Here is a 26,605-nt window from a genome sequence, read left to right as displayed (position 1 = left end):
ACCCATCAGGCGGCGCAAGGAGGATGACGAAGGCGGGGAGGTTAAGAAAAAAGCAAACGGCGTTGCCCGAACTGGGAGGAGGAGGGTTGAAGTGTGGGGTGAGGTACGGTGTGGAAAGAAGGAAGCACAGGGCACAGGACAGCGCGGCAGGGCAGACAACGCGCGTCATCTTGAACAGGCAAGAAGGGCCCCCCATTTATCCTCCCTCCCTCTCCACTCGAGCAAACGGTAGATGCGGTTCCGTGTGCACTTGTAAGCTTCCGTGTTCGCGAGAACAATGAGCGCAACACCTCCCATGGGAGAGCGTTCATGCAACATCCCAGACTGTACACACGACCCCGACACACATGTATTCACCGAACGCAGATAGAGTCCCTATGAATACCCCACACACCACTCACCAATGCCAGGTGGGAGCTGCGAGCTAGGGGCAGAGGACTCAAGGCCCTGGACGCCAGCCCGGACTGACCCGACTCTATCCGCAACTCCCGGGCTGCCGTCACCGGCCTTGCCGGGGTGGCCACCCCGCTCCCTGCCCTGCTCGCCATCCGAGTTACGACCGCTGTGGCTGCTGCGACTGCTGCGAACAGAGCTGCGTGGACCGAGGCGGTGGGAGATACAGCGGGGTTAGGCGGCCAAGATATGGGTTAGGTTGGGATAGGTTAGCCGGGGTTAGGGTTACCAAAGGGTTGGCGACGGGAGCGCGCGGGCCCAGGGAGAGTGTGGCGGGTTCGGTGCGGCGCAGCGAAATCCGCCCACGGCCCAAGAACCCGCGCTGGTAGAACACACGATGACACCCCCCATTTGCCATCATGTTAATACGGCCCTGGTCATGCTGCTGCCATATCGGGGCTATCTCACAACCCCTTTAGGACCCCGCGTGGTGGCCCCTGAGATGCGGTGCAAGGGCTGGGACCTGTCCGTCGGCACACGTTCCGCGCTGCGCAAATGCTCTACTGTTCGCCCGTGCACCAGCGGTACGGGCGTATGTCGTTTTTCCCTTGCCGTTGGCCTGGCCCGCCCTTCCCGTAGCATTCCAAGCTTTCCAGGTCCCTACCTGGTCACGCTGCTGGCCCGGCTGCTGATCCCCGACCTCAGGCTGGACGCGCCGCTCCAAAGCGAGCCCAGCAGGGAAGTGAAGCCGCCGCCGCGGGCCCCCATACGAACCGCGTTGGCGTCGTACTTGGCCTCGAACGCCTGAGTCGATACGTGTAAAGTGGACGTGCAGCAAGCAAGGACTTGAGAATATGTGTCGATGTGCAGAGGTCGTGTGCAAGTGGCAAGGTACGTACCGGGGCGTGTAAGGGGGAGGTGCGTGTGTGTGTGCGTGTGGGGGAGAGGGAGCAGTAGGCAAGGATTGGGAGGGCGGCCGGTACTAGCGTCCAGGCAAAGGCGCAAAAATCCGTGTGGCGGCGCCGGAAGGGATGCGAGAACGCGAGAACGCGAAGTGGTGACGTGTGCTCTGCCCAGAGGAGCGGTGCGGTGCCCAGGACGCCCTTGGAAAGGTGCCACGGATCTCTACCTCTCTGCCTAACCCAATTCCCCCAAATCAGTTTCCCTCCCTCCTTCCCTTCCTGGTCTCCCTGAACCACCCCTCACCTCCCCAGCCTCACATCCTCCTTCCAGCACCCCAAACACCCCAATCCTCACTTTCCCTCTTTTCCACCTCACCTCAAGCGTCACGGCCAGGAAAAGCGTCAGGAATATGTAGCGGCCTGGGCACCAACCGGGTCCCGGCGAAGGGGTACACGAGGATAAGATGAGAAGGAAAGGAGTGCTATGCACAGGGTTTCCAAGGCCTTTGGGGGCCAGCGCAACAGCAGGGGCTGGAAACTTGTTGAGGAGGTTACATATTACAGGCAACGCGCAACGCATGTCGAGCATTTGCTAGTGAAGAGGGGCGCTGGCGAAGAGGAGGGAAGGCACCGTAAGAACAACAACTACTCATCGCGACAAACCGCTGTATACATAATGCAGCCATCCTGTAGAAGCCCCACCTGGACCACCTTAGGTGACCCAACCCAACGTCCCAACGGCCGAAACGGTGCCAGAGAAGGAAGGAAGCCATTTTAAACACACGTTCACGCGTGTGAACCTCAGCCACCGGGATCCGGATCAACGCCCAGACCGCCAACCCGACGCAATTTCCATTTGCTACAAGCGAGAACCGCACCCATCCAGGACCACTGCTGTAGTGAACATCCTGAATACTATGCTGGTTATGGAAGACATGCTACATGTCTGATATCTGTTGCTAAACAGTCTAAGAACCCAGATGTTTCTAGACGTGTACGACATTTGTACGGTTACGCCTTGCCAATGCTTGCTGATGCCGATATCATCTTGACCGTCCAGTTAGACGGGAGGAAGGACATCTTTCGAAGCCTTTCTCAAGGAGTCGCGCTTCTTTCAAGGTGCTTCATTTCTTGCACCTTTACTGATGCCCTGATGCTACAACAACCCCCCACCCACCCACCCACCCACTCATCCAGCCACCTATACAGCCAATCACCCAGCCATCCACACACCTATGATAATCCACAGCACGAAGAACATGCTGGAGCCCCAGTCCGTGACCCGGATAGTGGCGTACATGGTGTTGGTCCAGTTCTCCAGATTGAGCACATTCCAGGTGGCAATCAGACTGCGTGGGGAAAGGACAGGGAGCACAGGGAAGTACAAAGGGGACAGAGCAGCGGGGAGGATCTCGAAGCGGAAGACGTACACACACATGTTATATACGTGAACCACCATCGGCATTTTCCTTATCACGGCTCCGAAAGATCATTAAAACACACACACACATGCGTGGAAGGAGGGGGACGGCTCTAGGAAAGGGGACGCCAGAAGCTTGCGAAAAAGCAGGAGGAGGGTGGTTGGCTGGTGCGCCGGGGAACTGGACCGGGAAATCAATTGCAAAGCGAAGAGGAAAATGCTGACGGGGAAGCGAGCGAGCGCGCGCGCGCGCGCGAGCGAGATATGCAAGAAGGACATGGCCTGGCGCCACTGCTTCCTAACAAAAAATAAATACGCAGGACCTCTGTACCTGTACAGAAAGGTGGAAAAATTGGGCCAGTTGTAGCCGTCGAGGTCCTTGGTCCCAAACACGTGCATGCCAATAATGGAAAAGACCAGCCAAAAGAGCATCAGCAACGTCGCGATGGCGGCGAAGGAGGTAAAGGCTGACAGCAGGATTTCGCCGATGCGCCGCAGCGACTGCATATAGCGGAACAGCTTGAAGAGACGGAGCACGCGAAGCGCCTTGAGCACCCGCAGCGCGCGAGCCGCATTGAGTCCAGCCACTGTGGATAACACAATCTCCACGAGACTGACGGCCACCACCAAGGCGTCAAAGATATTAAAGCTGTCCTGCGGGGTGCTCGAAGCAAGACGAACAAGACAAGGAGAACGGGGCCGGGTCTCGTCAAGGACTATGTGCATAGAAGAGATCAGCCAGGGCAGTGTGGCGTGCCGCGACGGAGCGGGAGGATGAGGGAGCGTGTGGTGGAAAAAGGACAGGGAAAGAGGCAGGGGAGGAGGTAGCCGGGTTAGGATGGACAGCGAAAAAACGAAATTGCAGGCAGGGAAGAGGCAAGGTGGCGAAGCCGGCCTCCGGGATGGCCACGGGCTCTCCGCCGCAACCAGACTCGCTACTCCCTCCCCATACACACCCTCCCCATACACACCCGGCCCCGGTACACACCCGTATGTAGTCCCAGAATCCGAGCCCAAACAGCTTGACAATCATCTCTGTGGTGAACAGACCCGTGAGGGCCCAGTTGGAAACTGTTAGGAAGCGAGTCATCGAGTGCGGCTGGTTGTCGTATTCCATAGCCAGGAGCACCGTGTTGATGAAAATCAATAACATGAATACCTGTGGAACAGGGCGGCAGGTGGAGAGAAGGTGGGCGGCGTGGGCGGGGTGGGTGGGGTGGGAGGCCCTTCGTGCTTGCCCCGCAGCTTGTTGTCGCCCGGATTTCCCGTGGCCTTTGGGCGCATGGAGACATAGAGCATCATGCCAGGTGGACGCACGCATGTGTAACGTTGCAGCTGCCTGCGTCGCACCTCCACCGCATCTTTGAGGGTTGATTTTATCGCGGCATACAGCCAAAGGGCAAAGCTCCTAGTGGCCAACTGAGTAGCCGCGAGTATGTTAGCGTAGAGCCCTTAAAACGTCAGCTAGAACCTCACGCAAGTTTCCCGAAGACGGGAACTACAACCCAGCGGGGCATATGTGACATACAGCGGGCCTGCAGCGGAGGTTTGACCCTTACGAATCTCAACTACCCGCCCGCCTGTACACCGCCTGCCCGCCCGCTAACACATCTGTCTGTGTCCACGATCATGTCTGGATCGATCGGCAGCAACTGACCGCCACCCAGCATCTGACCGCCACCCAGCATCTGACCGCCACCCAGCATCTGACCGCCACCCAGCATCTGACCGCCACCCAGCATCTGACCGCCACCCAGCATCTGACCGCCACCCAGCATCTGACCGCCACCCAGCGCACCTGGTTGAAGACAAAATGGTTCACGAAGAGTCTGGTGCGGTACTGAAACCGAAGCAGCTGGCGTTGTACGTACGGGTGATCAGCAACGAACCTGAAGCAACGAACGCGGCAGCGGTAGGGGCCGCGAGGAGGAGATTGCGGTTGGCGATTAGTGGAAGTGGAGTACCGTCCCGGCGCGTCCCTGCCCCTCCAACTTCCTCTCGCCTCCCCTTCCCTCTCCCCTCTCCTCGCCTTCCCTTTCCCTTTTCTGCCACCTTTCCCTGGACCCCCGGTAAACCTTCGCTGCCCCGTCCTAACGCAAGATTCCCCAGACCCCAACACCAGCTCTGCAGGCCAGCCCTGGGTGTCAAACTCACTCGTCAAACTCCTCTGGGCTCATCACCATCATTGCCACGTTAGTGCCACCCATGCTGGAGGGTGCCGCGCTGTACGTGCGCTCGCCTGCACCCTCATTCCCTTGGCCATAAGCCGGGCTGTAACCCTGACTCAGGCCCCGGCCGCTGCTTTTCCCGCTTTCCAGCCTCCCTCCGTCACCGTCACTCGTCGACTTCCCGTCCCGTGTCTGCGACCTCGGCCCCGCACCCGCTGCTTCGGCTGCCTCCCCGCCGTCACCGCCGGCGGCCGGGGCGGCTACAACCATGGGGCTGGAAATCTCCGCATTGCGGGAGAGAAGGCGGCGGAGACTCGGCGTATGGGCAAAGGAAGTCCTCCGCACGGGCGACACTGCAAGCGACCCGGTAGAAGTGGGTGCTGCAGCGGCAGCTGGAGTTGTGATTTCAGCATGGGTTGGAGTCGCTGCACCAGGGTCACCAGGGTTCGGGGCAAGGGCGGCATCGCCGGCAGCGTCCTCCGGTTCTTCATCTCCGCCAGCGAAGCGAACCGCCTCCGCCACGGGCCCCGGCGCTCCGTCAGGCGCGACCGCAGTACAGGGAGCCGAAGGGGGCCCAGCGCTCGCACAGCGAAAAGGGGCCGGGTCAGGAGCTGCTACTCTGTTCATCGTCGTCGTCCTCCTCGTCGTCGTTGTGTTGCTGCCTGCTGTTGGTGTCCCCGTTGCCACCGTTCCAGAGCGAGCCGTGGTCGTGGGTCTGGTTGTCGTGGCCGCACCCGTGGCTGCTGTCTCCTCAAGCAGTAGCAGCTGTGGGCTGCAGAGCTCCCCGTTGACACACAACCCCTGCGGAGGGCCCGTTCGAGGTGGCGGTCGGGGCGGCCGCAGCTGCCCGTCCTTCTCCTCCTCATCCGCCCCCTCCGAGACCCACAACCGCTGGCTGCAATCGGCACCGACGACGGCCGTGGCCGCCGCGGCCTGGCACCATGACACCGTACAGCTGCGGTCGGAGCCGCCGCCCGCCGCTGCCGCACCTCTTAAGACAGCCCAGTCGCCGTCGCCACTTCTCCGATTCGGAGGGTGAGAGTCGCCCACGGGCGAAACACGCCGTACGCTGCGCAAGCACCACCTCCACAGCGCCCGAACTGGCAATGCGTCCGCCGGTGACGATGCCCGGGCGCTGTACGGTAAACGGGACGGCAGCGCCGCCTCGATTGTCTTTGCCATCAGTGCGCCATGGTCTCTCCTGCCGTCGCCACCGCAGCCGGCGACAGCTGCGGTCCCGTAGCCCTTGAGCAGACCGTTATGCGTATTCAAGGCCGCCGCATCTGCGTGTGCGGCGGCGCAAAGCTCACGTGCCTCAGCCACACCGGCTGCAGGGCTCCTCACGGGCAGCACGAGTTCCGGCTCGCGATGCCGGAAAGACACGGCCCGGATCGGGCGCGCGCCCTTGGAAAGAGATTGCTTGGTGTTCACCAAGGCAGGCCGGGCAGGCGGTTTTGACGCCAGCGTTGGCGACGCCAGCGAGCCGCTGCCGCCGCCGGCACGCTCGTCTGTGGTGTTCATCCGTAAAATGGCAGCGCTGCATGGACGACTGTTATCTGACTCCATGCCGTCTGTTTCTGCCCGCACGAGCTGCCGTACCCGAACACTCGACGTGCCTGCGGCTGGTCCACCGCCGCTACTGTCACCAGCCTCCCCGCCGCCGAAGTCGGTCGGCCAGCCTGCCTGCGGCGGCTGAGCGAGCGGCACCGCAAGCACACCATCCTGTGTGCCGCTACCCCAGCTTTTGCTCGTGTCGTCGTTGCGAAGGCTGTCCGTCCCCGCCGCCGTCCCCGGCCCGCTAGCGTTCTGCGCCAGAAGCGGCCCCCGCTCCTCACCACCGATCCCCATGCTACCTGCTGACCGTTCCACGCCACCAAAGGCGCTACCGCTAGCATCCCTCCCCGGCAGTGGCGACGGCATCTGCTCGGAGCGCCTGCCGCCGCTGCCGCCCCCGCTGCCATGGCCGCTGCCGCCGCCGCTGCCGCCCCCACTGCCGCCGCCGCTGCCACCGAAATTCATCTCCCTGAACTCACCGTCAGAGCCCAGTTGCCACCCCGACAGACGCGGCGACGGTGGCCCTGAGCCCACCGAGCTCATCTTTGAGCTGATGGCGGAGCTCAGCTTGCTGTTGAGCAAGGAGGCTTGGCTGCGCTTGAAGCTGTACTCAGTCCACTTAGACTGCACCTTGCTCATGAGCGTCATGATGGAGTTGCGACGCGCCTTGCTGCGCTGCAGAGCCAGCTGGTTGTGAAACAGCGTCTGCGCCTTGGCAAACTTGATTTTGAGCACAGCCAGGAATAAATTCAGCTGCGGGGGAATGGTACAAGAGTAATACGGCTCAGTGCGAGAGGAACCGCCGTGTAAGATAATTGTTAATGCCCTTGCCTGGAAAGGCAATGGGCCGAAGCTAACATCTGTAGTCTAATGACTGAACGCCTCTAAGTCAGGAGACATGCTAGGTGCGGAGTCATTTTCCCAATGATGTCACCCGACTAAGGGTAAAATAAATCACGCGGGAGAGTAATTACCACCCCACGGGCCGCCGGAACGACGCGATCTAGGAGGACTTGTGCCACCCTGCCGCCATGTACACACCAGTAAACAGTACACACCACAATGTACGCCGAGCCTAAGGTAGGAATGAGCATTCGCGCGCGCGGGGCGCCAAAAGGAACCAGCTATAACTATGGGTAGTACACCATCGCACCAAGTACTGTGTCGCCAGTATGCGGCCCCTGCACATCACCCCAGCACCACACTGAGCCGGTGCCACCAAAAAACACACTCACCACAAAGTAAGCGCCGATGAACACGAGCGTGACGTAGTATATGACTGCTACGAGCGAGTACGAGTCCACAGTGCGGTACATCATGAACACCCAGCCCGTCAACGTCAGGGCCTGCCACACGCTCAGCATGGCCAGACCGGTGTTGTCGAAACCAGCGGCATTCACCGCCAGGTGCTTGTCGAGCAACTGATAACAGGGATGATAACGGTAAGATTGCATGCGCAAATAGTAAAGAGTCAAGAAAAGAAGTGAGGGACGGCGGTAAGTAGAGGGACCGGCAAACACGAAGGATGGGAAGGTGGAAGACCGGGAGCTAGGAAGGGGTAAGCTGCAGAGGACAGGAAACAGGGTAAAGTTATCGGAGAGGGCTGCAGCGCGGCACGCCGGTCTTTTTCCTGCCCCCTACAACAGCTAGCCAGTGGACCCGGTACGAGTTGACAAAAGAGGTAAATTAATTACTTCACTCCGTAAATCAACCCACCACAATTGAACCATATTTTCCCCACCGGTTCCGCCATCTGATCCCCGTTGGACCGCCAACCGGCCCGCCGCAGACCCTCCCGCCCCCCTGCTTGCTTTGCTGGCAAACCCGCCAGCTGCCCGCCAATCTGCCTACCGTGCAGGTGTAGTTGGTGGGACACCTGCCACTGCCACCACAGCCAAACATGTCCGGGTCGTCTCCGGTGCTCAGCGGATGGCCCTCGGCATCGAGGCACGTCTGGAAAAGGGGGGAAACCACACGATGCATGCATGCAAGACAAAGCAAAGGGTCAAAACACTGCCGGGGACGCTGGGGAGGTTGCATGGGAGCAAACACAGGACAGCGACAGCCGGGTGGCCAATGCGGCCAATGGCACGGGAAAAATACTCACCCATGCCAAACAGACAGGCGCTGCTCAAACAATAAACATACAACCTGGATAGTCAATTTCCAGTGCCTGGATTTCTGGCGCACCTCACCGTCGCTGCAACCTCACACGTCCGCAAACACCACATAGCTCACGCAGGCCACGCCAACCAGACGCGGACGATCCGGAGAAGTGTTACAAGTAACAGGACGCCGCACTGGCGGAAAACACCGCACACGTTGTTGCGAACGGGCATGTGCACGTAGACAACGCCTGTTAGGCAAGGCATGGCTACGGCACCGGCATCGACAACGGTGCGATATATTGCACGCAACTTCCGGAAGCCTGCAGCAGCATCAACACACCATTTTGGCGAGGAAACGAGCCCCAGTCCCCGCTGTGGACACTTACCCAGTGATATGTTTTCGGAAAGAGCTGCACTGCTGCAACGGCGTAAATGAAGATAAAGAAGAGCAACAAGCCGCCTACGGAGGTCAGCAGCGGGATGGCCTGCGGCCGGCGAGGAGCATACGGAAGGGGTGTATGTGGGTGCAAGCGCGTGTGAGTGTGTGCATGTGTGTCGATGGCCAAGGAAAGGAAGAAACATGGCAAGCGGTAATAGTGGGTTAGGAAAGAGAATTGGCCAGGTGGAGGGAAATGCAGGCGAGGGCGTGTGGCTGAGGTGAATGAAGCAGCGTTTGGATTGAGACAAAGGAGGAATTCCCTGCATCAAGAGAAAGAAATAACTGCGTGAGCCCAAAGCGAGCAAAGGCGAGGCAGTATAAGCAAGGGAAGTAGATGCAAAAAGCAAGGATCAACTACCGGAGCATTAGGGGGGAAGGGAAGGAGGGAAAAGACGAACCATGTGAGCGAGTGAAGCTGCTGCCAGGAGGAAAGAGTGCTTCGCGGCCGATATACCGGAAGCAGACAACTGACCAGTCGGCGGTGGAAGGGAGGGAGGGAGAGCGAGGGTGTTGGGAGCATGTGTGTGCAATCAAGCGTGGAGGAGGGGCCAGCAGGCACTCAGATAAACGGGAGATAAGCCGGAGAGATAAGCAGGTGAGAAAAGCGCGCGGACGGACAGGGTGCGACGCCACCGGGTGCAAAGCCACGAGGCGACAAACCCCTTCATTTCCCCGGGGCGTTGCGCCTCACTCCCACTCCTCCGCCTCCGCCTCCTCATTGCCTGCGCCTACCTCTAAGAAGCACACGATGACGCCCCGCAGCGACTCGAACCGCGTGATGGTTCGCAGCGGCCGCAACGCCCGCAGCGCGCGGATAGCATTCACTGCGGAAGAGTTCCCCGGCACAAACACCGTGTAGCCTGCCACCACCATGAACTGCGAGGAAGCGACGCGGCCGTTGTGTTGGTCGTCGCACCCGGTCAGAAAGGCCGTTGATTGACTGAGACGTGCACGAATGCTATAGCACAGAGGCGGAAGTCAGATTGGAGGTGATCCGGCCCATCCGACGTGGAGAAGTGTGGCACAGCCCTTGAGATTTGTAAATGCATGGCGATGAGCAACTACTGAGGACTCACCTCGTCACCTGCATATGTGCGGAATGGGGGCTGTGCGGAAAGCAACGGAAACGTAGATGGAGACCTAAACACCTATACAACTGCCTCTGTCAGATGTGGGCGTGGACCCCACCGCGTACACTGCATGTACCGTTTGTACCCCACTGCGCCTATGCAAGCCCCCCCAAACCGTAGTCGGGCCGGTCACGCCGCATCCCACCGCACCCCACCACGCCTGCGCTCGCTAACGCGACGAATCCATGCGCCCTCCCCGTGATGTGAAATGCACATTTTGACTTACGCAATCAAATTGGTTCCATGAACGGCGGATGTAAGCTATGGGGGAGCCCATGGACACCATGCGCAGCAGCATCTCCACGGAGAAGCAGATGTTGAAGGCCAGCTCTGCGCGTTGCCGGCAACGGTGCCGAGACGGTGGCGAGGGGGCGGGGAACATACATGCAAACATGCAAAAGTTATCAGCGGAGGAATGAGAGAGCCATGGATGGGACTATCAATATGTCTATCTAATCGGCCAAGAGGAGGACCAGAGGTGCAAGGGATAGGGACGGAACTGGAGCATGGAGCACTCGGGGAGCCTGCAGGCACCGTGCAGGGTCCCGGGGGAAGGCCGGGGGATTGTCCGGGACACCCAGCCACCCAAACCATCCCTAGCTCCGGGTCCTCAGGCCTCTCGAGATCCTCAGAAGGAGGACTCTGGAAAGACTTCTTTGTGAAGTCTAAAACGCGAATTCCCAGGGCTTGTGCTTTCGGACTCGCCATCAACGTACACTTCCGTTTTGAGAAAGATGACTTGGGAGATGCTGACGTGGTACTTAACGCATGGATAGGCAAGTCAGGGATGAGCATCGCCCGCGGACACAGCTTCAAATCGCGGGAAGACCGTTTTGCACCGCCGTCCGTGCGCTGCCCCACGACTCCCCTACTGCGGCGCCCCTCGCTCATTCGTTCACTCACCCGCCCAGAAGAGCTTCCGATTGAGGCCCCTGTCATCCGGCCGGCGAGGATCAAACAGACACAGCGTTACGCAGTTAGCAAAAATGATGGCCGTGATGACCATTTCAAAATCCGGATTGGAGCACAACCGAATGGCCCACTGACGTGACAGGCTGTACTTCGAAAGGTCACCAACTTCCTCATACGTGGCCAGAGTTTCATTCGTCATGGTGCGGTCTGAGTTGACGCGCTGGGCAGCACCGGTGTCCTGAGCACCACCGCCCAGCTGCCGTAGGACTTCCCCCGGACCCGGCATCGGTACCGCCGCTCCCGTGTGCCGCACCGACCGGTCGTCATCGCGAAAAAAGTGGTCAGACAAGGGCTGCACCTCCACTAACCCTAACGCTGCAAGCTGTGAAGATAAAGACACGCCGATGCCACCGCCTGCATGGCGGGACGCGTCCTCCGACGGCCTCCTGGCGGCCATATTCGTAGTGGCGGCTTCGAACATCCCCAGATCGCGCCCGCGGCCCCGCGGTACCCCAACGCGATGGGGCCCCTCTGTCACTTCTGCCGGCGGTGATGCCGGTCCAGCAGCATCGCCATTATAGCCGCACTGACGGTTATTGACGGGGCTTATAGCCCGGGTACTGCAAGCGCCGTTAATGCTGCTGTCGTTCTCCGGCCGTAGCCGGGGTCCTGTAGCTGAGCATGTGGTGAGAGGGGCCGCTGAGGCACCGTCCACGGCGCTTCCTGTTCGGCCGCTGCCGCATTTATTCCAGGAGGCCTTTGACCCACCCCCGTTTCCCCCTGTAGGATTCGGATCGGGCTCTGGAGCACCGGCATCAGCTGGAGCGGCATCCGACGGAGGCGGCTCGCTCTGGGACGCGCCCGCCACTTCCACAGCCGCCAGCGCGCTGGTTGCCGCCAGGAGCTCATCCTCTGTGATGGAGGACAGCAGCGCCAGACGGTGGCTGCTGTGTGACACGGCGTGGAGGTCCGCGCGTCCTGGGCCCCTCTTGGGGGCCACATCCTCGGAGGAGGAGGGCCTACCGGTAGTCTGAACAGGGCCGCCGGCGCCGTCGGCGCTGCTGCGGCTGCCGGCCGCCACCGCCGCTGCGGTCCAAAGGGACGAAGGGGCCTCCATACTGACCCCGGCCCCGGTCCCCCAAACACCGGCTGGAGCAACCACTGGCTCGCCTGTTCCGGTGCCAGCAGCCAGTTGCTGAGGCATAGCGTCCGGTAAAGCTGCCGCGCGGCGCTTGTGGGTGACTGTCCAGGAGCTGCCGGAGGGTTCTGCACCCGCCGGCAGCCTATGGGTGCCGGCAGGGCCGTCGGTGCTGAAAGACTGGCGCTCTCGACTTCGTCGTTGTTCGTAGCTGCTCCGCTGCGTTTCACGGCTGTCCCGTCGTTGCTCGTAGCTGCTCCGCTGCGTTTCGCGGCTGCCCCGTCGTTGCTCGTAGCTGCTTCGCTGCGTTTCGCGGCTGCCCTCGTAGCTGCTCCGCTGCGTTTCGCGGCTGCCCCGTCGTTGCTCGTAGCTGCTCCGCTGCGTTTCGCGGCTGCCCCGTCGTTGCTCGTAGCTGCTTCGCTGCGTTTCGCGGCTGTCCCGTCGTTGTTCGTAGCTGCTCCGCTGCGTTTCGCGGCTGCCCCGTCGCTGCTCGTAGCTGCTTCGCGACTGCTCATGGCTGCGCCGACAATTGTCAAGGCTTTTGAGCTCCATGCCCCTGCCATCGCACTTGCGATCAAAGCTGCTTCGGGAGGTGCGGTTTTCCGCTCCGTCCGCGTCCGCCCTGTAGCTGCTGCGGAGACCTGCAGGCAGGTCGATTTCCAAAGCGACTTTTGCGCGATACAACATCCAGCGACCTCAACCCAACCCATGCCCAGGACAGACACGAGCTCCGACGCATGGACACAGCACGCCAACCCCCAAACTACCATTCCATCCATGCATCCAGTGATGTTCCTTTATAAGGATGCCCTCTCATGCATAATAGTCGGCTCACCCGCCCTTCGCTCGAGCCGCTCCACGACCAATTGTTGTTTCCTTTCTTGCAGGTACCTCCGCTGACTCTCCTGATAGTCAGGCCCATTCAGCAACTCCTCTTCGTCTATGTCGGGATTCCCCGCACGCAAAGCCTCGAACAGCTCGGAGGCCTTCCTTGCCCTTGTGGCCGGCTCTGTGTAACCATCGCTTCCCCTGCAGCCATCCAAAATACATCATAATCCAAGCTATGAAGACGCCACAAGCTAAGGCAGAGATGACGGCTTCGAACCAGAAGCTGACCTAGGCCTCCAACCTCGCGCCGGCCCAGCTGCAAGTTTATAATTTGTGGCATCTTGAGGCATGTCAGCAAGGCCTTTGCGAGCATGGCGGACTGAGCTCTCGTCCGCCATGCCCAGGCGCGAGGCCGTGCCCCAGTCGTTGCCTATACGCCACCAGGCCCCAAGCAAGTTACACTTTCCATGTCACAATAACTATGATTCGACGCCAGAACTTCCGGAAAATGGCCTGTCAAGGAAGTAGGTAACGGTAAGCACGCCTTTGAACAGGTGACGCAGTGGCGTCGGCCGGGACACATGGTAACTACTATTACGGTATGCGTTAGACATTTTGCGAACTTCATTGCTGTGCTAGAAACCGAGGGTTTTCGACTGGGTGTACTGCAGCACATTTTTGCGCCAGAACATAACATTCTTCACTGGCGTACAATGAGCGATTGTCAAGGCGCGTGTGTAGCCTCTCTTTCGTTTTGGATATCTTTGATTTATAGCGCACCGTATTGGGTAGGGTAGTTACAATTTAACGGAATTAAGTCGCCGCAGCCTTTTGCCGGTTAAATACGGTTACTATACTCCTGCATACTGTTTTTCATGCGTTACCGCATTTCAGTACACCAGAGTTGTATAAAGCCTGAAACAACGGCGTACGACCTCGGCCCTTTCACCAATCGGACTGTGAAACCTTCGCCTCCCTGGCGTTCGTCCTGACTATTTTAAGACTGTGGAAGTGAGCTTTTGAAGACTTCTACCTCACGGCGGAATGATATAATATAGATACCACTGCCTCCGCTTATCCTTGGACCCCCTGGAGCATTACACCCCCGTGCCCTGGGTCCTTCGTTGCATCCATTTCCCTGCTGGCCCCTGCCCGCTGCGCACTTCGCCCCAACGTTCCTACCCGTTTCATTATGCACTCATCAGTGGCAATGCGGCAACCAACTCCGATGCCATCTGCGCTTCCAATCATTATCCAGCGCCAAGTCCACGGGCTTAAGTGAGTACATCAAGCTTGTGTGTTACATGGCACCCGAAAGAGTCTGATGGTGCAAAAACTAAAAAAACGGTTTGGATCCTCCGATTTTGTTCCACACTTTAAAGGCATTGGTACTTTGCATCCGTGCCTCCGGAAGCCCCGTTACGCCTCCTCTCCGACATGCACGTGCGGCGCCGGCCTACCGCCTAAACCCCAAGCCCACGAGCAACCAGGCATGTGCGGCGACACTACCCGCAATCCGGTCACCAGCACCTCTCCTTCATACCACCAAGACAACCGCGTCACCACATGTGCTTGCCGTGTTGTCCGCAGCATGGTGTGTTTCCTTTTGCGTAAATACCACAACGCTTACAACAACCCCCGGACTGAAACTTCCCCTCCAGCCGCCGCGAACAACCCGCTCAGCCTCGTAGCCTGCCGGCCGTAAATTAGGCTTTCAGCACATAGCCAGTGAAGCAGTTGCCTGGTGCGAACAACCTCTCCGCCACGTCCCGCAGCTCCTCTGTCTTCAACTGTGTAACCTGGTCCAGCTCCTCTACTAGGCCTCGCCAGCTGCCTGCGAAGAGGAATGGTCAAAGAGAGGTGGATCACAGTGTTGGTGGAAGCGAATGCATGCCACCGTGTCATTGAAGAGGCCTCACTAATATACCGTGTACAAATTGCACAAACATACGCTTTTGGCGGGCTGCTCGTGGTTAACCCTCGTTCATGTTTCGACAACTTCCTTTTTCTGATCCGCTTGCGTGCCGCGGCCTCACCTCCCTCTTAACGTCTGGACTTCTGCAATGTGATTACACCCCATCGCTTCCCTTACTCCATGTTCCCGCCCTCCTCCATTCTGCACCACACCTGTGGAAACATGGTAGGACGCCAGCGCCGAAGCCATGGCGCTGTTGCTCTGCGCGGAAGCCAGCAGCCCGGCCCGCACTGCCCGCTGTACCCGGGCCAGCTCCGAATCCGTCACGCGGTCCTCCACCAATCCCGCCAGCTGCTGCTGCAGCAGATCCGCCACCGCCTCGGGGCCCTCACCTGGTCAGCAACCAACACCAGGAAAGGACCGTCACATACTGCATAAGGAAGATACCGAGAGGCCACAAGGGGAGCTTGTGCTGGAGTGGTACCCATCCGAGTTTGTGCGTGCACAGCTCTCTCTCTCTCTCTCTCTCTCTCTCTCTCTCTCTCTCTCTCTCTTTCCCCCCTCTCTCTTCAGCCAGGGCCGTCCGCACCTTCACGTGGTACGCCGTACACAAGCGAGAGCCCTGCGTGCAGCTCCCCCGGGTATGCTGACACCACGGATGCGCTGAGCGCCTTTCCGCTGAGCACCAGCTGCGACACCAGTCGGGAGGTACGACCGCCTAGGGGAAGGGAAGACGAAAAGAAATCAGTATGGTGGAAATTCAGACGTTCAAAACAGAGCGCACTCTCTGGCGATCCCGAGAGTCCCAGTCCCACAATACTTAACCCCCGAAGAAGGAGTCGCTCATAGCGCCGACGCATTTGGGAATGAAAGAGAAAAGGGAGGAAGACGGAAAAGGAAGTAACGGTGGAGGGGATCCTTATTCAAACATTACTCAAACAGTTTACTTGCTGCTGTTGCTGGATTATTGAACACCAAACCTTCGAGGCTCCAAAGAGCCGGTGGAAGGGCGAAGAATGAGGGCAATTGAGGCGTACAGTGGCGGATGAAGCGCAGCGCCTTGCACTGGCCAAGCTAACGCCAGCCGCCGATACTGCTGCAGCTATGATGTGGTGGCGAAAAACTCGGCTCGGCAAGGGGGCAACACCCCTGGTTTGCCGGATCCAGTCCGGGTCCGGCCCCTACAACATCGGATCCTTCCAAGCCTTGGCCCAGACAAGAGAAATCCAAAACAAGAAGCTTTCCCGCTCCAAGCCCCAACCTATTGCACCTGACAGAACGTCTGCCAGCACCTCCAATGCCACACCCTCCCGGCAGTTCAGGGAAGGCCGGTAATAGCCCAGCAGCACGGCAGGGCCCGAGCGGGCGGGGGCCCGAAGGGAAGTACGGCTGCCCGACAGAAAGGACTACAGGGAGGGAGCAGTTAGGGCGGGGGTGGGACATGGCTTAAGGAAGATTGGCATGTGAGGAGTTTCATGGCATGGAGCGGGTTCGGGATGACCCTCAGACGCATGTACACACATGCAACGGATTGCGACAGAGGGCAAGGCTACGAGGGTGCACGTGAGGCTTGATGCGAATGTGAAACAGCATCGAGGCATATAATGAAGGCATGTATTGGAAAACGTGGAGGACAGCGCTGTGAAAGGTGGGGGAACCATAACGTGAGCCGGCCGTGAAGGGAGGAGCATACATGCAAGCACGGACACGCGGGCAAAACAAATACGCACCTCCGGCCGCGGGTCCTGCTCCCCAGGGGCCCCCCAGGGGCCCACAAGGGGCGCCCTCGTTCCCGCTGGCGTCGCCATCACCCCCGCCGCCGTCGCCTGCTGACTCCCCCGCGGGAGTACCTGGTAGCCCGGGGCCCCCTGCCAGTCACCCCAGTAGCGCTCTGCCATTCTGCGTGCCCGGGGAGGAAATGGACTTGGACTGAGAATGGTTGAAGGCGAAAATAATGCAATGTGAATGAGCTGAGCTGTCCATAAGTGTTGCAGCTAGGCTGTAAGCCGCGACCATCGGGTGGGGGGTTGGGAGAGGCAAGCGAACCTAGGCATTGCGGGTTAGGGGATGTATGGCGCCGTGTCAGGCGCGTCAGGCGCAGCAGCGCGCAAGTGTGATACAATGCGTGGTCACTATGATGCATGCAAGAAAGGACCATGAACCTGCGCCATTATTGCAACACTGTCCTACTGCCGACGCCACCTCACCTCCTGACGACCCGCGGGTCAGCATCTCCCACAACGGCAATGGTCAGGTTAGCAGGGCCATAGTAGCGGTCAAAGAACGCCTGCGGCCATAGAGCCCACGTGCCACCAAGCGGCAGAGGTCAGCGGATAAAGGGATCCGGAATAATGGTGATCAGGAAGGGATCATGGCATCAGGAGCCCCGCCGCGAATGGAATATCCGTAAGTGTCTACACTCTGGCGGGCAGCCGTGCCCACCTGCACCTCCCGCCGACCAATGGCATCGAAGTCCTCCTCAAACCCGATGACAGGACGGCGATAGTTGTTGGCCAAAGCAGTCAGTGCGAACTCCTGCTGGTACCTGAAGAGCAAAGTGGTGAATGAAGCGCAGCTGACGAAGCATTGCCAGGCAAAAGCCAACAATGCACAGGAAGATAAAAGAAAAAAAGATAGGTGTTAAGAAAGCTCATACCATGTACACAGATCATCATTTTGAGTTATTAGGTACCCCAGAAACCGCCGCACACCTGCCCATGGGCGAGTTGTCCACTCTCAGCCTTCGCTCCTCCTCGATGACCGATTTCTCCGAATATAACTCCCGGAAAACGGGCGCCCTGTACAGTCGGCAGTTGGCCGGATGCACGTGACAGAGCAGCAGGCAGGCAGGCAAGCAGGCAGGCAGGCAAGCAGGCAGGCACATTACAACGCGACCGACACACAGAACCACACCGCTGCACCGCTATCGCCCGAGCAACAAGTCCCTTCTTCCAAGCCCTCAGATTGGATCTTTTCAAAGCCAGCGCTTTTCCCCTTCCTTACGCCCTTGGCCTCTTCCCTTCCTCCTATTCCAACTTCCGGTCTCTCTGCCCACCTGAACCTCTCTGCCTCTAGAGACATCCACAGCTCCAATTTGTTGGACGGCAGGCTGACGAAGTAGCGCGTCTGATCGTGGGAGGTGGTGGCGTTCAGTCCTGCACCGCCCGCCCGTTGCAGCGTAGCTCCGAAGGCGTTGGGCACCGCAAGTGATGCGGCGGCTTCCTGAAGGGACCTGAGCCGGGCGCGTAGGGTGGACACGCGTGTGGGGCCGGCGCCGCCGGGGGCCCCGGAGGCGACGGCGGCCTTGGCTTCCTACGGGTTCGCCGGGGGGTTCACCGGGTAGGGCACAGAGAGTTGTTGCATCTGTGTCATACTGTGCGACCGAGCATGTGCCGGTACACCAATGCTGAGTGCCCTCTTGCCACCAACACACGCATCAGAACGACATCAGTGCAATACACGTCCCACACTGCGGCCCTGTATGCGTGTCGTAGAGCGTGAGCCATCCCACTGCAATACCCGTCCTCCCGGCCCTTCCGCCCCTCTCCCTTCCGACAACCCTGCCCAGCGAAATCGATGCAATGAATGGTAGCCAACAGATGCACTGGGTTGCCCACCCGAAGCTCATAGAAAGCTTCGTCCAGTAAATCCAGCAGAGGAGCCTCCCGACGGAAGTCCACCGAGCCAACCCTGGGAGTGCCCTGAAAGGGAGGTAAAGGCATGGAGCAACGGAGCAGCGGGAGGTGAAGGCCGTGCCATGTCGTGTCCTTGATCGGCGCAGCCTAAACAGCCCGGCCCAGTTACACGCGGGTGGCCTCATGGACTGAGAACGACACCCGGTCGCTGTGATGTTCAAATTGGCTAGGTGAGTGGGAAGACGTCACAGTCTCAGCGAGCCACAAGCGAAGCCAAGGCAGCAACAGCTGCAGATGCTCCAAAGCACCCAAAGCAGCTCTCAGAGATTACAATGCAATTTTCTTGCCGGATGGTACCCGACAGGCACTAGCCGGGGTGTACAGGTCTACAGCTCATACCTGGCTCCTGCACCAAGGGTTCTGGTTCCGACCCCCATGCCCGTGGCGGTCCCCCGCACACTGACACAGCACCCGTAGATACAACATACCTTGAAAGCCATGTGCTCAAGCAGGTGTGCCATCCCCGTAAAGCCGGGTTCCTCATTCCAGGCGCCAACTGCGGACGGGGAACACAACGGGAACCGCAGGAGGGAAAGTCTAACTGCCATTCTACCTGTACATGGATTGTGAGGCCCATCAACCAAGTATCCTTTCTTCGTCCGTTTCCCGGCCTGGCCTTCCTATTCCTCCATACAGCGCACCGTTGGCGTACGTGTGGCAGGCAACCACGGGTGCGTTGCGCCGTGGCAGCACGATGAAGTGGAGTCCATTGCGCAGCGTAAATTCCACCACACGCGGCTCAAAGCCCATCACCGAGCTCGGCCGTCCCGACAACGCCGCGGCGGAGGAAGGGGACGTCAGGACCAGTGGGCCCGCTGCCGTGGTGGCAGCCATTGCGGTAGCGGCGAGGAGCATGCCACGCCGTGTGGATGAGGCGGTGGAGCATGCCTGGGAGGGGGCCTGGGGCTGCGGAGGAGATTGGCAATGGTCGTGGACTGGAGTGTGGGAGCTGAATGGGGGGTTGGAAGCAGGTGGTGAAGAGTACCCGGAATGCTGTGGACTGGCTGAACCAACGTGCTCTTGTGGGCGCTGCTTCGAAAAAGCACCAGTTGTAGGACGGTGAGTGCACGAATTAGCAGATTGTGCACCTGAGCTGGATGGCGGATGGCTGGCAGTCCGTGCGGTCTTCAGTCTGGACAAATGCGGACCCCACAACCCAGGCGACGAACTAGCGCAGGACCATGATGCGCCAAGCAAATAAGACGGCTGAAGCGTCCATTTCTGAACGGCTCTTGAGTAGTCGCCTTGAGCGTATTTGCCACAGTGACCAGAACCAGAAAAGCCCTTCTTTGTGCCTGTATGTCTCATGGCTATTTTATATAAGGGCAGTTAAAGTGATTGATCCAAAAGATAAAAATAGTCATGGCAAACTTAACTTCCTGCGTGGTTGCAACACGCCTGTGGTTTGGCCTTCATGGCAAATCACGAGGTTTCAAAGAAATAGCTCATCGAAACACTGCATAACTAAAATTACAAAGTGTGTAATTTTTTAACTCAATACTGACGGATGCAAACAGCCGTGATGCGGTATGCTGTCGTGCTGCGGTTGCGCGGGATCGCCTTCGCCGTTCACATGGAAGCACTAACTTGTAATCTTATGCACAACTTAATGGTTTGAAAGCACAGAAACGATCGTAGCCACATGCTTCTACCTCGTCATTCCTGCCTATGTCCTTTTTCGGAACATAATATCCGTGCCCTGCTGTTAAGTGGCAGTTTGGCATCAAGTATGGCGATTGCACACGTACGGATCTTCTGAAATCCTTAAAAATTGGGAGCACTTCACGAGAGCTCTGGCCGCAGCTCGCATTATAGCGGCGACATGGCCTTGCTGTCGCTAGCTGCTGGACTAGCAGCTATAGTCACCGCCTTGTATTACGCGCAAACCACTGGTATGTAAGCAATGGAACATGGATGAAGGGGGCTTCGTCCACGTAACAGATGCGGGCTGCACACAACACAGCATCGTTGGTGCGGCCACGATGACGGCTGGCAGCCCCATGTTTATGGGACGGCCTGAACCTGACCAGCTCGACATAGAGATTTGATACCCTTGCTTGGCACCACGCTATGTACCCAAAAGAGCCTTGACAGGCGTGCTGCTCCTTAGTTATGCGCGATGTGGGTCACGGCCGAGGGGTAGGGGCATGCGGTGTATCGTTACATGCTGGTGCATGTGCTGACTTTGAGAGCAAGATGCATGGGTGGAAGGAGCTAAGCCACCCAGTCGCAAAGTCAGTTTTAAGACACCTGCATGCCAAGCTGTGCGTAGCGTCCCTAACGTCCCCGCAGTTCCATAGATGCCATGGCTACGCGCCTTCGGCTTCAGCAACAAGTCTCGGCTCACCTTGTCTTGAGGCATCCGTGTCCCATCACTGCTGCCCATGTTGTCCCAAACTTCCTTCCCCAACTCTGCGCCGCTAGGTTCTGCCGCCTTCTCCCCTCGCCCCCGAGGGGCCCCCTGTACCATCCTCTCCAAAGTAACCCCAATCCCTGAATATACGCCCCATGAAACTCCCAGGCACCAATCGCTTCGTGCCCAACGCCTGTAGCAATGTAGCCACCCACCTGCCCGCCCTAGTGGTGGGCCAAAACAATGCTATCGACCACCTAGTCACGGTCGTGTGCGAGCACCTGCGCGATAACGCGCAGATCGACGCCGAGCGCAGCTCCACGATGTTGCCCCAGGGCTCCCCGACAGCATTTGGGGCGGGGAAGGCTGCGGGTGGCAACGAGTACGAGCTGCGTAGGCGCAAGCCGTTGTTCATCTCGGTGCACGGCCCGCCCGGGACCGGCAAGACGTTCACACACACGCTACTTGCCAAGGCGCTTTATAACCGGGACCTTGCCACGGCAAAGAGCTGCCCGGGGGAGGGCTGTGCTGGAGCCAAGGTGCGGCCGCGGCTGGGGCAGGGCGGGGAAGGAGGCGGCCTATGGCAGCTTGACGAGGCGGTTGTTTGCGTTCAGTTGCTTTGTTGGAATGGGCTTAGGTGCTGCGTTCGTTAGGTTAGCGCGTTCATTAAGCGTATAGTTAAGTAGCATACGGGACAGGGAGGAGGTTACAGTGCAGAAAGCTGTACCATTGGCGCAGCACGACGCTGTGAGAGGCGCCAAAATGCCAACATGTGAAGAGACCCTCATCGGTTTTTTTTACAGTCCGCAGCAATGTTCTCCGGTAATCCTTGGATATGACTTCTGGAGATATTCGTGGAATACCTGGAATTTACCACGTGAGTTAACTCTCCACTGCGACGATGGCTGCCGCTGCGGTGTAGGTACTGTACGGGATCACGTACACGGCAGAGGAACGGTCCGGTCAACTGGCCATGGTGCGCGAGGCCATTTTAGACCACCTACGCTCCACACCACAGGCCCTACTGGTAATTGAGGAATACGACAAGCTGGATTGCGCCAGTCGCAGCATGTTGCGGCAGCTGGTGCAGCACCCGGAGATCGTGAACCTGGATCTCAGCCAGTAAGCGGCTCGAGAATGCGGGTCGCATATTTGGAAAGGCTAAGAACGGGGGGTATCCAGCGTCCTAGATATCTAAAAGGCATAAAGGATGACGGCCCGAAGCGTGACAGCACGAAGCAAACAGAGTTACTCCCCATGTCCTGCACTTTTTAATGGGCGGCCCAAGGCGCTGCCTGCACTCAGGGGCCGCGGGTGTTGTTACGGCCACACATAACCCCTCCCCACAGCGTCCCCGTCCCCCGTTCCGCGGGATGTCGCACTTCACGTTCGGGTGGGGTGGTAAGCTGCGTACATCTACTTTCGCTTCTTTTTCCTTTTACCCTCTCGCTCTCCCTGGCCGACAGCTCCATCATCATGCTGGAGTCCAATCTGGGTTTCTTGCAACTTGCCAACTTGCTCCGGGAGGCTAACGGCGACAAGAGCCAGGTGAACACGTGCTTCGGTTGGTTAATGCAGAAAGGAAAGCCGCTTGCACGGTTGTTGCCGACGCGACTGGCTGGTTTACGGAGAAGCAGGCGCAGCGGCAAACCCCAGCTGGAGGCGGGGTGCCAGACTGCCCGTCGCACAGGGCTGCCGTCCAGGGGGCCGTAGCGCTTGTTTACAAAAGAAAGGGTTGGGAGCGTAGGCATGGGGTATACTGGCACGAACGACGGATGAAGCCCCAGTAGAAGAGAGGACCCGTCCCATACATGCGTGGTGCTGCGGGGTGTGTACATTATGTTGTGTACATTATGTACGCCAGCGAGGACTCTGATGAAAGTTTTGTTGGAACGATGCCAAACCTGCGCCTGGGCGCACAGAGTGGTGGATGTCGTGTGCGCAAGTGTGTGCATTTTTAAGGCATAGAGGCCTTTCTGGCGGAGTTAGCGGGGTCAACGTTTCGCAGCAAACCTGACGTTACCCGTGATCGTGGTCCATGATGCCCGTCTTGCCCAGCACGATGTGGACGGTCACTTGCTCCCCAACCCCCCCGCGCAGATCCCTCCAGAGGCAGCGGATCGAATCCTGCGCAACGTCTCCTTGACGGCGTGGCGCGCAGCCAACTGTGAAGGCATTGGCGACACGGTCGCGTTTGCCGCCACCGTTGACCATTACGTGGCCTTCTACCCGCTCACCAGGGGGGAGGTGAATGGGGTTGAGGGGGCTGGAAAGGCGGAAACATAAAATGAACAGGTTGAGATTGGGGGATTGGGGAATTGGGGAATTGGGAGGAGGTTACTACTTGCGCCGCCGTTTGACGTACGTTAGACGTTTTTGTTCCTTTTTCTTACGCAGGTGGAGGTGCTACTGGAGAGGGAGCTGTCGTTCAATTACGCACGTCGGGCAGCCAGGCTGGGGGGTACGCTTGTTTGGGAGCCGGCAGCGGTGCGGTGGCTGGCGGACAGGGTGGACTATGACAATAACAATTTTCCGCTGGAGGGTGCATCGCAGGTAAGGGGCGTAGGGATATGGCAAGCTTGATGCCGGGATTGTTTGTGAAGCGAGGGTTGGGCCCGGGTTTTTCTTCCCTATGCGCGCATGAGTGCAGCAGCCTGGTGCAGTTTCGTGTTGAGGCAGGGGGCTTCCTGATGGCTCATTACATGTTCCCGTCTTCCGGACAGCTGGTGTGGTGCCGTACAATGGCGGAGGAGTGTAGCCAGAGAGTTGGGACCGGGGAAGCTGGCAGCCAGGCGTGCCGCAGTAATGCGGGTGAACATAGTTTTGCGTCTTCAGACGAAGATTACCCTTGTTGAGAGCGCCTGCAGATTAGCGTGTCTCTGCCCGTGGGCGGCCTGCACCTGCTGTTGCAGGTGTCAGCAAGGTGTGTACGATACGTCGCTCCGCTGTTCCGGGTGTTTGAGACAGGACACATGGCGAACGGAACGGCCGAGCCATCGAGGGCCTTGGAGTTTCGCCTAGTGGTACAACCGGGAGAAACGCACCTGGTGCTTTTGCGGACGCAGGCAAACACGTCATTAAGCTTGGGGGAGGGGGGAGAGAAATAGGCAAGGGCGTCTTGGAATGATGGTGGAATAGACAAATGGGTAGAGAATGTTAGAAAATGTAGCGTGATTAGGTTGTGTGGTGTGTTACCCCTTGTGTATGGGGATAGCGATGGAATCTTGTGTTGCCTGGTTCAGTCAGCTATACCTTGGTGGTGCCGTACCGATACAGCGAAAGCCTTCGCGTTACGCGGTAACGCTAACTTTCGCGGTGACATCAATTTTGTGTCTCTTTTGCATTTAAATTTTCTACTAACTTTGAGATCTATGGATTATCTTATTATACGTTCCGCGAAGTCACGCGAAGACCAGCTTTCACTGGCAGAACCCTTTGCCGTGGGACAATAGTCGTATTTAGTATGAAAAATTAAGGTCAGGTATTAGCTCGCCATTGAGTGATTGGGTTACTGAGATATAATGGCTTTGGAAAAGCCTGAAAACGTCGTCAAGGAAATTGAGAACTACCTAGCACAGCAGCGAATTGACAAAATTGTCAAGGAAATGGTTGTCAGTGTCTTACATGACAAGCCGGAGAGTGTTGAGCAGCACATGTAAGTCTAACTGTGAAGGCGCGCAAGTGTATTTGCTTAAAGCAATGCGACTACAATGCAGGCTCAAGCATCTAATGCTAAAGACTAAAGATGCAGCGGGAGAGGTTGCCGTTTCCAGCACCGAGGATGGCGTGAGTGTAGCGTTCGCACATAAGGACGAGGATCGCCAGCAGGTAGGTGGATTCTTTGCAGAGAAAGGCCTTTGGGGCCTTCGACTATAAACATTAGGGGGGAGCTCTTGCCGCTACCCTTTGCCTTTACCGACCGCTTCACGGTGGCATGAACAAAACTCTGTGTTGCACCTGATTCGTCGATGGGAAAGCCTACCTTAACGTTCGGATTTGCTGTCGTCATGTACAGTACCTTATCTCCAAGGGCGTCCACGAGCTGTTCGCGGAGCTTATACAACAGGTATGCATGCACCGAAAGCCACAATTGTTCAGGGCCCAGCGTGCGTCCGTGTTGCACCAGTCCCACCCACATTAGTGTGACTTTTGCCATCTGCCATCGCGTGCACTTGCTTGTGGGCCCGGCCAGCTGCAGCACACACACACACACACACACACACACACACACACACACACACACACACACACACACACACACACACACACACACACACACACACACACACACACACACACACACACAAAAAAAAAAAAAAAAAAACCCCGAGGGCAATAGCATCGCAGCGCTTCCCTCGCAGCCCTCAGTACTCCCCGGAACAGAAGGATTAGTTGTTGCTCCATAGGTAAATGCCATTTTCTGTTACAAAGAATGAAAGAGAGAAATGGACTGAGAGGCCCGAAGAAGACGGGCCTAACGAACGGAGAAAGAGACACCGCAACTGAACTAACGCGAGGCTGCGCCAGAAACGGGCGGGCGGGCGGGCGCGCGCTGAACAACAAAAACAAGATAAGCTAACCAGCTTAATGCGCGCAATAAATGACGGCCCTGAGGACACGGGCCGTTGCGAAACAGTTAGTCTAACAGTTACGCATTGGGCCTTACGCCCAACTAACCCAGCTTACTTACGCAAGCTCGCATTAGTTGTTGCTCCATAGGTAAATGCCAAAGGAGAAGATACCCCCTCTAGCGGAAATAACAAACAAACTGAGCACCAAAACAGCGCAACGCGACGGGCCGCTAGAGGGACAAAGGACGCGAGAGCTGCCAGACAGGCACACACAGCGACACGAAATAAAGCTCCCCAAGCAAAACGCCTCAACGACCTCCAAACGATACTCCAGCAGCAAGGACGGCGGACACGCCATCTCTACACAGGCAAAAGAGCAAACAAACAGAACGCTGCCAAAACCACAAGGACGAGGTCAAACCAGCGCTCTCCAACCGCGCACAGACTGACCCACCGGCCACAAACGCGACGGATCCCTCAACAAACGCTGACGGACGCCATCTGAAGGAATGGACGATAGACACGCGAGAATGCCAAACATGTGCCCGCTGAGGGTTGACTAAACGGCCAACTAGGGCTTGAACTGAACACCGGCTCTGCAATAACGACCGCTCCACGCGCCCAGGGCGCTGACAGCAGGGATACGGATGACGAAACCCAGCACGACAAACAGCAAGGTCGGGCCACCTCCGAACCAACAGGTACACCGGCCAACTGTTCAAAGAATCCACACAGCACCTGCAATAAAGACCAACACAAAGAGAGTCTGACAGAGCCACGGAGTGCTGCAAATGCAACCAACTACTATAAAAACGCCGCCAGCAGGGGCTGTCTCCAGCACAGGGCGCTCTTGGTTAACCGAGCAAGACATACACGGAGCTCACGGAGTCCACGGAGCTCATGGCACTGAAAATAAGGCTGAGCAGCACGGGCTTGGATAAAGCTCTTGGCAGCTAGGAACTGACCCCACAGGAGCCCAACATAAACGGAGTCAGAAAGAGCCCCAGCCTACCGCGACACAGAAAACGCACAAACACAGCGATGCAAAACTGCCAGGTCTTAGCACCAACCCTGGGACA

At 58.2% G+C, this 26,605-nt stretch overlaps 2 protein-coding genes across 2 annotated transcripts in view; one reads left to right on the top strand and one right to left on the bottom strand.

The window, feature by feature from the left end:
* The window catches only part of VOLCADRAFT_104353 (uncharacterized protein), a gene marked incomplete at both ends in the record, with an annotated part of 32,155 nt that extends 12,719 nt beyond the window's left edge, over positions 1-19,436 (bottom strand). Inside the window, 30 exons of the mRNA XM_002949543.1 lie at positions 402-592; positions 1,058-1,197; positions 1,672-1,715; positions 2,529-2,644; positions 3,047-3,369; positions 3,704-3,874; positions 4,323-4,493; positions 4,896-6,166; positions 6,209-6,391; positions 6,917-7,190; positions 7,673-7,858; positions 8,289-8,390; positions 8,932-9,030; positions 9,717-9,942; positions 10,061-10,068; positions 10,341-10,444; positions 11,018-12,805; positions 13,000-13,193; positions 14,748-14,826; positions 15,120-15,299; positions 15,497-15,625; positions 16,178-16,313; positions 16,638-16,806; positions 17,115-17,194; positions 17,350-17,452; positions 17,619-17,705; positions 17,963-18,219; positions 18,525-18,608; positions 19,031-19,098; positions 19,244-19,436. Coding sequence (XP_002949589.1) covers positions 402-592; positions 1,058-1,197; positions 1,672-1,715; positions 2,529-2,644; positions 3,047-3,369; positions 3,704-3,874; positions 4,323-4,493; positions 4,896-6,166; positions 6,209-6,391; positions 6,917-7,190; positions 7,673-7,858; positions 8,289-8,390; positions 8,932-9,030; positions 9,717-9,942; positions 10,061-10,068; positions 10,341-10,444; positions 11,018-12,805; positions 13,000-13,193; positions 14,748-14,826; positions 15,120-15,299; positions 15,497-15,625; positions 16,178-16,313; positions 16,638-16,806; positions 17,115-17,194; positions 17,350-17,452; positions 17,619-17,705; positions 17,963-18,219; positions 18,525-18,608; positions 19,031-19,098; positions 19,244-19,436 — 7,156 coding nt within the window. The remainder of the gene's footprint in view (positions 1-401; positions 593-1,057; positions 1,198-1,671; positions 1,716-2,528; positions 2,645-3,046; positions 3,370-3,703; positions 3,875-4,322; positions 4,494-4,895; positions 6,167-6,208; positions 6,392-6,916; positions 7,191-7,672; positions 7,859-8,288; positions 8,391-8,931; positions 9,031-9,716; positions 9,943-10,060; positions 10,069-10,340; positions 10,445-11,017; positions 12,806-12,999; positions 13,194-14,747; positions 14,827-15,119; positions 15,300-15,496; positions 15,626-16,177; positions 16,314-16,637; positions 16,807-17,114; positions 17,195-17,349; positions 17,453-17,618; positions 17,706-17,962; positions 18,220-18,524; positions 18,609-19,030; positions 19,099-19,243) is intronic.
* Positions 19,437-21,110: 1,674 nt separating this feature from the next.
* Positions 21,111-26,605, top strand: part of VOLCADRAFT_89984 (uncharacterized protein) — a gene marked incomplete at both ends in the record, with an annotated part of 8,120 nt that continues 2,625 nt past the window's right edge. The window contains 9 exons of the mRNA XM_002949659.1: positions 21,111-21,494; positions 21,878-22,077; positions 22,422-22,503; positions 23,056-23,202; positions 23,353-23,508; positions 23,868-23,878; positions 24,672-24,783; positions 24,971-25,021; positions 26,152-26,227. Of these exons, the coding sequence (XP_002949705.1) occupies positions 21,111-21,494; positions 21,878-22,077; positions 22,422-22,503; positions 23,056-23,202; positions 23,353-23,508; positions 23,868-23,878; positions 24,672-24,783; positions 24,971-25,021; positions 26,152-26,227 (1,219 nt within the window). The remainder of the gene's footprint in view (positions 21,495-21,877; positions 22,078-22,421; positions 22,504-23,055; positions 23,203-23,352; positions 23,509-23,867; positions 23,879-24,671; positions 24,784-24,970; positions 25,022-26,151; positions 26,228-26,605) is intronic.

The sequence above is a fragment of the Volvox carteri genome (genome assembly GCF_000143455.1).
Source record: "Volvox carteri f. nagariensis unplaced genomic scaffold VOLCAscaffold_15, whole genome shotgun sequence".
NCBI classification, from domain to species: Eukaryota; Viridiplantae; Chlorophyta; class Chlorophyceae; order Chlamydomonadales; family Volvocaceae; genus Volvox; species Volvox carteri.
This window is presented reverse-complemented; position numbering and strand designations above follow the sequence as displayed.